At 33.4% G+C, this 10,814-nt stretch overlaps 1 protein-coding gene across 1 annotated transcript; it reads right to left on the bottom strand.

Moving 5' to 3' along the window:
- Window positions 1-704: 704 nt before the first annotated feature.
- On the bottom strand, window positions 705-6,309 carry LOC149420878 (chymotrypsin-2-like). The gene is made up of 5 exons (XM_089635137.1): window positions 5,961-6,309; window positions 3,853-4,054; window positions 2,209-2,449; window positions 1,381-1,527; window positions 705-854 (listed from the first exon to the last, which is right to left on the bottom strand). The coding sequence occupies exons 1-5, from the start codon at window positions 6,025-6,027 to the stop codon at window positions 705-707; spliced, it is 807 nt and encodes a 268-aa protein (XP_089491263.1). The 5' UTR covers window positions 6,028-6,309.
- Between the last annotated feature and the right edge of the window lie 4,505 nt (window positions 6,310-10,814).

Below are 10,814 nucleotides of genomic sequence, written 5' to 3'. Positions count from 1 at the left end.
AATCGAATATATTATGAAGACAAATAATTTTCTCTCACACATTAATTTGATAGTATAATAAGAGTGTATTTTTAAATTTAATTTTTGCTGTTCGATGTTATGGAGCTAGTAAGACTATTTAAATATTAATTGGGGTATGTTTTGAGCCTCAAAGTCGTAGGTAGGGGAAGAAGATGAGGTAGAGGAAGGTGAAGAAGTACCTGGCTAATCAGATCTGGTCACCAAACATGGCTAAAGCTATTTTGATTCTGAATGGTGGCTTTTCACATCGGTGATACTGAAAGTAACAAAATACTATTATATAATAATTTTAGATTGCGAAATAACATAAATTAACAAATAAAATTTACTTGCACACGCCAGAGTGGAACCCGCGACCTCCATATTCGTAGACAGGATTGTAAATGTGGGGTTGATTATCAGGTCTAGAGAAGTTGTTATGCCGAAGATCAGTTTCATAAAGAAGAAAATCGTTATGTACTTGCTATGCAGTGAACCGTTTTTGGAGGTTATGTTTTTGTAAGTAGATTGTAAGTTGTGAAATCATTTGTTTTTGTAATTTTGATTACATGCAGAATATTGTCACTGGTTAAAAATGAATAAAATAGAGGTAATGCATTGTGTTTTCATAAACGTTTTATTGTTTGAAACAAGACTCTTAGACTAGAAGAACATTAAGGTTACCATTTCAAAGGGTTAGATTATTAAGGACTAGACCGCATAACTTTTTCGATCCAATTCTTGTAAGAAAATACTTTAGTGAAGACATCAGGATATCCTTTCGCACAAGGATAGCCCCAGGACACGACGCCATACAGGCAGTCATTGCCAACCAGTGGGCCGCCGGAATCCCCCTGAAATTTTAATATTATATTATAGGTAGTACATTTAAAAAATGATAGTTAAATTCAAAGAAAAACTTATTTGCAGAGTTCATTAAACCGGGGTAACAAATACACAACCGAAATTAGTATTTTTGATGACACTACCACTGTAGAGGAATTTATTTATAAATTTATTAAATTGCAATTTTTGGGGTCTTTTATAAATGAATAGTAAAAAATTTACAGTATTTACTACGTATAATAAAACTGCATTAAGAGCAATCTTTTGTATTTGTCATGTGAAAAGTTGAAAATCTCCACTGATCTGGTATAATTACTTCCCTTCATTAGTATTCTGGGTAATGATAAATACACATGGTAGTTAGTCTCAGAATTTCTGCACTGAAATAACTCCTGACTTCTAAGTATTGCGTAGTGAAATCCAAAAGCATATTAATGCAATCAATTCCGGACCATCAAATGAATCATTTTGAATTTTATGTAGAAATACCACGATGAAATTGAAGCTGAAACAGAGGTTAAGAAATACACTTACATGGCAAGCTCCTTCTCCCCTTCTATTAAGTGTGCAGATTTGTTCAGGGAAGACTTGATTTACTGATGCCAACTTAGCCTTGCACTCCGCATGTCCGATGGTGGATAGTTTAATGTATTGAAGCTCTTCTGCGGCAGATCCGGGGTACTAAAAAAGAAAAAGAAAGTAAAACTAATATTTATACTTAAAACATAATTAAAAAATAAGTTTTCCAACAGATATTGGGGTAAACTAGTTTACCTCGTCATTGTTTTAGATTTAACCATTAGAGTGCCAAGATATCCACCGTAGATTTGCCTAGATTTTTCGTATTTTGAACCTTAAAAAATTCTACTAGCATACAATTTTTTTAACTTTAATTTGCAAGGAAATCTATCTACATATTATATTAGCTTGTATTTTTTTCCTTTGAAAAAATATTTATTTTACTGTGAAAAAACGCGTAACAATTACAGGTCAAATTTCAGAAATTTTCACTTTCAAAGTCATATTACTGTTTTGATTTACAAGAAAGCCTCATATGACTTATTTTTACTGTGAAGAACGCTTTAGCTGGAAAATAAAATCAAGCTATTAATATTTTCGTATGTCTTAATTAAGTACATTATAGTTCTTCATAACTTGCAAAGAAAAAACATATCAATGAAATATCTCTATCGCTATCCAGGGCGTCGATTCTCCTATCCAGGCCGCTCGCAATCCCCTTCGAAAGTACGAAAGTATTGGTCGACGTTCTTATTCTCGAATACATACTACGCCAAACGTTATTCCATTCGAACAAATTTTTGAAAGTCAGTATTTGTATACGAGATTCTTTAGAGTACTCACGCTCGTTCTTCCCCAGCCCGTGAGCAGCAGGACGAAGCCCGCGGGTGTGTCCTGATTGGCGAGGCAGATGGTTTTGACGCGCCCGGTCATCATGATGGGGCGTGCCAGCTTCACGAGTGCGATGTCGTGCCGCTGTATGTTAGCGTCGTACTGCGGGTAGGAGCGCACTCCCTCCACCGGGTACCTGGTGCCTCCGCTGGTCCGCTGGTTGGTTCCAACCACGACGTGTGCTGGGGGGCCGCTGATGAAAAATATTACTTGGTCAGAATAGAACTATAATTTTTGCGTTTTTTTCCTCCTTTCATTTTCTTTACAAAGATAACCATTAATGGCAGACAGAGAGAGCATAGACAGCCATACCAAAAGGCTTCTGGTTCTCCCATTTGAAAAGTAGGAATAGTATAGAACTATAATTTCTGTGTTCTTTCCCTCTTTTCATTTTCTTTACAACGACAACGATTAATGGCAGACAGAGAGAGCATGGACAGCCATACCAAAAGGCTTCTGGTTCTCCAATTTGAAAAGTAGGAATAGTATAAAACTATAATTTCTGTGTTCTTTCCCTCCTTTCATTTTCTTTACAACGACAACCATCAATGGCAGACAGAGAAAGCATGGACAGGCATACAAAAAGGCTTCTGGTTCTCCCATTTTAAAAGGTCTCAATTGTACTTTAATACACAAGTCGGATACCCCTTCTAGTAGAAACCAAGAATCACTATATTCCTTAGAGTTTTCTGCAATTTCTCCCTCTGATTAGATTGTGATTTTTTGCTGTCAGGCCAATTATAACGCATATTCATGATGGGAATATCCTGCGATAATGAGTTTAACTGCCTTAGATATCTATATAGCTATGTTATTATTTTCAAATTGTGCATACAATTTATTTTTCTTACTTTTTATACCTCTAGATCCGGCAATAACGAGGAGATTTTTTTCATGTGCTATACTTTTATTGAATGTACATATTTATGTATATTAATACACCCGGTTTGCAGGGAAAATGGAGAGTATAGAAATGTACATGATAATTCTATTAAAATTCGTTTTCTTAAAACAAAAATAGAGTCTTTACCAGGGTTGCCAACTCCTGGGGAGTTACTCAAATTGCGGGGAATTTCTAAGAATTTAAGCCGATTGGGTATTTTGTGGGGAAAATGCAGGGTTTCTACAGTATGGGAATTGATGTAACTAATACCGATTAATCATTTCTGGATTATCAAACAATATTTAAAAGTAATATTTGCAATTACAAGTGAGAATGTATTATAATTTCGTTTTCTTTCACCGGAACTCAAAGGATTTTTTGCGTTTTAATCCTGATCGTATTAAAAAATGTCTAAATAATAACAAATTAATGAAAATTGAAGGCAGAATTATAAAGCAGCTTGTGGGGATTTGTTTTCTCTAGTTTGGGGATTTTGAACATCTCTTGTAAGTATTTTAAAACTTGATTGGCAACCCTGGATTTGACGTGTACGAAGAAGGAAGACAATGAGTTTCCTTATACAGTAGCGTAATTGAGAAAGTGAACCCTACGAAGTACTAATACACTTATATGTGTACACGTAATATTTTCGTCCTAACGTAATCCAGAAAATGGTTGAAATATTTGTGGGAGATAGTTAAATATCGACTAACCTAGTAAGGCAATGTGCTGCCGTGAGGAGGTATTTGCTGGAGATGATGGTCGCGCCGCAGAAATGGAAGTCGTTGATGTCCCTAAGGGAAGCCTGCCAGGGAATGGCACCCTCCGGAGCGGTCTGGCCGCCCACCACGCGTGTGTCCACCATCAGATCAAAGGTGCCCATATTGATCTTGTTGTACGTTGTCGCGGTCTTGTCTGGAAAAAAAGCATTTTTAAATTTGAACCTACTCTCCCATTTTCTACTTTGAGCAATCGAGGACCGGGTAAAAAAAAAACTACTAATTTTTATAGTAGATTAAAACAACGTTTTAAATATTCCCTTGAAAAATGAAAAGAATTAGTTTTAATTTAAAGTAAGGAATAACACGAGAAGTGCCTTGTGGGTGTGTTTCGTGATACAAATATTTGCCTAAACGAAGCTTAAATTTTTTTAATACCAAACTGTGTTTACAAAATTCAAGGATGAGGATCTACGATGTCAAAGTGAGATGATGGCTAAATTAAACATTATGTTTAAAATTCAAATTTGTATGGAAGTTATTAGTGTTATCCTAAACGTTTTGAATGGAATTTTTTAAAAGAAAATATTTAGTTTTTTGTTTAAAATTCAAATTTGTGTGGGAGGTACTAGTGTTTTCCTAAACGTTTTGAGTGGAATTTTTAAACGAAAATAATGATTTTTTTGTAATAACTAATTTACTCATTAAGTTATTCCAAAAAATGAAATATCATCCTAGACTTGCAGATAAAGTCGATGGATGTCGCACATTAAAATTAAAATAAGATTATTTATTTATTTATCTAACACACTGTCTACATTGCATTTAGTTAGAGTTGAATCTTGCGATCATACATAAAGATAGCAGCCAACAAAAATGTCAGTCAATGTCAGTAGTTCTTATTTCGAGTATGATACAGTTAAATATGACCGAAAAAGATAGGGTTCCATTAGCTCAGTTGATAGAGCGGTGCCCCGGCAAGGCAAGGGTTTTGGGGTCGAGTTCTAGATGTGACCCTATCCTTTTCTGATTTTCCTGTTTCAAATATTCGTTTAGAAATTGCTAATATTGTCTTCAATAAGAAAATATTGAGGTTCATCAAAACGATGTATTAATAATTTGTTGAATAATTTTATGAAGTAATTATAAATACTCGACAAAACTTTTATTGTATAGCATAGTTTAAACGATTATAATACATCTAAGATGATTATGCTTCATATGAAAATGAAATACTTTACATACACCACTTTTAATTAATAATAATCTAAATGTTTCAAAGCCAATGAAAATTTCAGTATCCCGACGAAGAAGCCATTGGCTTTGACATATGTCGATTATTATTGATTAAAAGTGGCGTAGGTACACAAAGTATTTCATTTAAATAAAATTAAATGGCGCCACAACTATTGAAGAAAAGATTGTGATTTAGTTTGGTTTTGCATTTTATTCATTAAGGCGATGCACTACGTCGTGTAATATTTTAAATCAAACCGCTATCAATAACACCCCTTACGTAGATGGCGATAAGGTTAAAATTCCCGTTTAACACCATCCACCTGTTTTGATTTATGCAAGAAAAAAACATGGCCAAAAGCGCCTTTTATTTTATTTTGTGGATGTTCACTGTTTAGGCATTAATATTTAATTTTATAAATAACTTAATTTGCAACATTATAAAATCATTACAGAAAATGGGTTCGTAAGTAGTAGATTTTGAACTTTAAAGCAGTTTTCATGGGCCTTATATACCTACATTATTTTTTTCTGGGCTTATAAAAAGGCTTTCAAAAAATACTCGATTATTTTAAAGGCGAAGATGTATTCTACTTGCAGTATTTAATTAAAGCATCTGAAACATTTCTAGGCGACCAAATTTTCAAACCAAAACACATGATTTTGCATTACTACGTAGTGCATCGCCTTAAATTTTTTTTTTCATAAATTTAATGATATTACTAAGGACTATTTACTATGATGTGCAGCAAAAATGTAATACTCAGTTATAGAAATTTATAAATTACAAAAAATGCTTTTTTAGTACGCTTTTGATATGAAATGCAAATATTTTATAAACATTATTAAGCACATATTTAACTCACTCAGAGTAGGATTTCCAAATGCAGCTCCAAAGCAGCCTAGCACCACAAATACCTGAATGCACTTCATTGTGGGAAGGTTGATATCACACAATTGTGCCGTTTGTGGAAAAACACCCACAATTTATATGATTCTTCTTCAGGAAGCGACATTACGGCCAGAACCGTTTAGCCGAGATAAGATGACCGGTTATTGTCATGCGCTTCTAATTGCTGTATCTGAGTATTTGATTTGGTATGAGTTTTAAATTTGGATAAAGGTTATTCGAGTTCTATCCTTTGCAAAGGAAATTGATATGAAAACAATTAAAGGTAGCGATTAATTTCTTGTGCTAATTCACCACACGCAATTTATGACCAAACCTTAATTTGCTAATTGTTTTTTTGTTGCTTAAAAATTTTGTGGGATATTTGTGTCTTATCAGAACGGAGGCCAAAAACCTGAACTTCTCACTATCGCCGCGTGACAAGTACGCAGTACGGTAGGTATAATTTATTATATAAGTCTTTTGTAATGGGAAGCAACTGTGTTACTGATAAAAGGCCATTAAATGCGCCGTTATAAGTTTTACTCGAGGAAATTACACGAAGAACCATCTGTTAATAATTAATTGAACGATATTCCGCGCACACATTTTACAACACAATATTTTGAACACGAAAATGAAGGTTAAAGAATTTCCTTAGTCTGTTATTTGTTTAACTGCTGGCAGGTAGTGCGTAGTCTGGTGTTAGAATAGGGTTTATAATCGTAAAGAATGATCATTTTACCTCACTACTACGCATTAAACGCTGCTAATGTCCATGCAATTCGAGGAAGATGCTAAACGTATTTTAGCATTTTGTATTTGACTTTCTATTATTGATACTGACAATTTGTGATAAAATTCCATTAAAATGATATATTGAAACATTTTTGACGGTTACCGGTTTATTCTGATTATAACCAAACCAAATTAATTATGCCTGCTGCACAAAGAAAAATGAGTATTACTAATTCATTAAAAATCTCTTAAAATTATTGGTAATTCGGTTATAAACGGGATTCCAGGCCATTTCCTGGTAATTTTTTAGTTAATTCCTAACATACCGGAACACGTGTTCATGTTACTGCATTTGACTTGGTAATACACAATGACGAAATGCGGAAAAATGATGAATTTTATGAACACTTTTTTCGACATTGTGATAATACGTTCGTATTTTGATAAAAGTTTATTAGGAAACCTATCAATTCATTCGTTAAGGGCTTGCAATCCCGTTTTTAATAATTTTAAAGAGTTAATAATTAATGAGTGATATTCAATATCAGTAATTTTTCTCCGTGTGGTAATATGACTTTGTGCAATAGATATATTATTCACGTAGACTAGTGATGCCAAAACGTGTCAGAATCAGCAGATTCAGTCGTGCAAACAAAATGGTATATTTTAATGTGATGGTGTTTTATTCGTTTTGAAATGACGATTTATTAATTCTTCCCATAATAATATACAATAAAACTTATATATTCAGAATCCGCGCTTATTGATGTATATGAATATATTTTTTTAATAAATAACAATTTTCACTGGAGTTCCTTATTCCACCAATTTCAATAAAAGAATTCATATAAAAAATTCTTACGATTTTTTGCGCCTCCGTGGAACGTATTTATATGTATTCATTTATATCATTCCATCACATTTTATTCTAGGAATGACCAACTACCATTCGCTAGAAATACGTACATATGTTTTGCTGTGTGAAGATAAGTATTTTTTTAATTTTAATCAACGACGACATATCGAACACAATTCACAAAAAAGTCGTATTTGAATCTGAATTCGCCCACAAGGAGGGCGACCCGTTTTCTGAATACGGTTGATGACATATTCGATGTATTCCTTGAAACCTTCAGTCAATTTATAAGGTATTTGTCACTAAATACTAAAATAATATATCAACAGTCGTTTTTCAACAAATTAGGTACCTAATGTTGTATAAGCTGTAGGTAATGTTGTAATAAAAGGTTTGATCTCATTTTCGTGTACTTCAATATCATTATAATTGTTTATTTTGTATAAAATAGCTATGAATCACTCAAATACTTTGTCGATTTTTATCAATTTTAAATTTGCTGAAATGACAAAACAAACGCGTGCAACTAAAATTGGCTCTACGTTAAACTTTGTGGCGGTACATACTAAAAGTTCTCTTAGTTGATTTAAACTATTTATATCAAGCACCACTTAAGTTTAATATTCTTCTAAATCATATTATCTACCAATTCAATTTAAAAAAATTGATTAAGATGTTTGTACTGACAGACGATTGTGTTAATATTTTTCATCCTTGTCCTTTCTTAAATATTAATATTTTATGTAATTACCATTTGCTAAAAACTGAATGTCACCATAGCTGTCTTTATTATCTACTTGTTTCTTCTTGGGAATAATCATTAATAAGTAGTTATGGTTCAAACATTGTTACATTATACTGTCAAATTACCCATCTGGTAACTCATCAAATGCATTTTTTTCTTTTTTTTTTTTTAAATATTTTGCGTTTGTAAATAGTATTACTTTATGTTTGTGATTAATCTATGTTTTCTTCACTCAATTGTAAATTGTTAAGCTCGATACATGCTTAGTTCTAGTTTATGTATAACGAGATGCAATAAATAAATAAATCATATTAATCTTATTTTTTTGTTCTTATCTAATTATTAAATTCACCCGTTCTCTTTGTAAATAGGTTCTAATCACTTTTTTGAGCATTTTAATCCAAAAAGGGGAACAAATACATTTTAAAATTTAGATTTTACCTAGTAGATAATATTTCCCCCTCTAGTTGGTCAAAGGCGTTTTCCTGAAGAAATCAAAACACTAATTCAAAACTACATCTATTTCTAGTATTTACATTTTTATCCCCTTATTAATGGGAATGTAAAAGATTTTATGCAGATGAGAAAAATCCATTTACTATACATTAAGGGGTGGTTATCAGTTGTGTAGTGTTTGAAACACGTATATATATATTTAAGGTCCAAAATCTTACATTATTTTTTACTCTTTATTCAAAATAACTATAATGTATTGATCATCATGAAATGCTAGTATCGTGATTAAATGTATCAATGCCTTGTAAATTTCAATTGAAAAACGATGTATTTTATAAATAAAAATAAAGACAAATAAAATATTATGTTTATAAATCTGTTCGATATAACCCCCTATCTTAACAAATGGATTGCAATCTTTAGAAAACAGGTGTCATTTGCGAATACAGTGTCTGTTCTATCGGTATTTCAATTGAAGATAATTAGAGAAGCTAGCGTCATTGATCTCTTTGTTCAAAATTTGTACATGGTTTACATTTGTCACATCAGAACGGACGGCAGGAGTATCATTAAAAGATAAAATTAAAAGCTCACGCATTCGTGGTAGCCTGGGTGTCACTGACATAAACAGTAAGCTAGAGGAACGACAGTTAAGATGGTATGGGCACATAAGACGGAGACCACCAGACCACACTGTGAAGCAGGCAATGTCTATAGAGCTTCAAAGACAGTCATCCAGAGGTAGACCAAAGAACTCCTGGATGACCCAATGCTCCAGAATCCTACAAAGAAACGGCCTAGATGAAAGCGACACTCAGAACCAAAGAAGCTATAACCTGAGAACGAGAAGAGCCGACCCCAACAGCCTACCTAGGCAATGAGTTGGGATAGTGCTAGGAAGAAGAAGAAGACTTTTGTCACATCAGAACGTGTCATTTCCACGAATCGTTCTCGAGTTCAACAGTTCAGCTGTGGAACGATTTACCAGAATTTGTATTTCCTCCCTCCTCCAAAGTCTTCCTACCCCTTTCGTTTGGTCGAAAATACCCTTACCACTGCATCCCAAAGATGACATAGTTCCTGAGCCAAATAATTTTTGTGTTGAACTAACATATATTAATAAGATAGTCTATAATAATTCGGTTAATATTGTAGACACCACAACGCCGTTTGAAGATTGGGTTAGTTTGTTGCTGCGATTCGTTCAAAGTAAAGTTGAATGTCGCGGGTCTGTTTCCGGATGGGTGATGATGCTACCGCTGCTGAGAGTGCCGAGCGCTGGATTTATGGCCAAATACGCTGCGGAGTGGAAAATAAAAGCCTTCCGTATCGGGTGAAGAGCGTTTACAGAATTTACCCCACTTTATTTATTCAGAAAGATATAACCTGAGCTAAGACTTAGTTGCCAAATCATAACCACCCTTCTAGGGAATACATTTCTACTTACTACCCAAACGACATATTTATTATTTTCTAGGTGATTTATAAAAGCTCACACTGTTTTGTAATTATAGAGTAGCTGTTAACCCTGATAAAATCTCAAGTACACCCAACAATTAAATTTTGAAGCCACCTCTGAGATTGAGTTCCACCATACTTGATAAACCTACTTGGTTCTGTGCAAAGGAGGGCTGTACGTCTCATTGACAATCCGTTGTTAACCCTTTCCGGATGAATCCCGCGCACTGCGCGGGGTAGTGTTCAGCATGTTTGAATATATTTTCTGAAAAATCGATAGTCAATTCTTCCTTAATTATGATTATATCAGTTGTGAAAAATCCTCAGAAATGCAAATAACACATTTTTAATGACACATTTATTCGAAAATATGTGTATTTCCAATATTATTTGAATCTCATATTTTGTCTGTTTATCACCATGTGACCGTCTTCCATAAATCGTGAGATAAATTTTGACAAGTTTTAGCTGATTCTGATTGTGGATATATATATATATATATATATATATATGTATTTATATTTATCCCCTCTCGTACTATGTTGATCTCGCGCGACGGTACGCCAGGTATATGTTGA

The sequence above is a fragment of the Hesperophylax consimilis genome, chromosome 9, assembly GCF_061612785.1.
Source record: "Hesperophylax consimilis isolate HC1 chromosome 9, BYU_Hcon_1.0, whole genome shotgun sequence".
NCBI classification, from domain to species: Eukaryota; Metazoa; Arthropoda; class Insecta; order Trichoptera; family Limnephilidae; genus Hesperophylax; species Hesperophylax consimilis.
Note: the sequence above shows the minus strand (reverse complement) of the source record. Positions and strands in the feature narration are given on the sequence as shown.

Bases quoted from the DNA above. Each gene is read 5' to 3' on its own strand.
- LOC149420878 (XM_089635137.1), bottom strand. From the start codon at position 6,027: ATGAAGTGCATTCAGGTATTTGTGGTGCTAGGCTGCTTTGGAGCTGCA. The intron at 4,055-5,960 runs GTGAGTTAAATA...CTTTTTTTCCAG, and splicing joins ATTTGGAAATCCTACTCTGA to ACAAGACCGCGACAACGTAC. The intron at 1,528-2,208 runs GTGAGTACTCTA...TTTCTTTTTTAG, and splicing joins CGGGCTGGGGAAGAACGAGC to TACCCCGGATCTGCCGCAGA.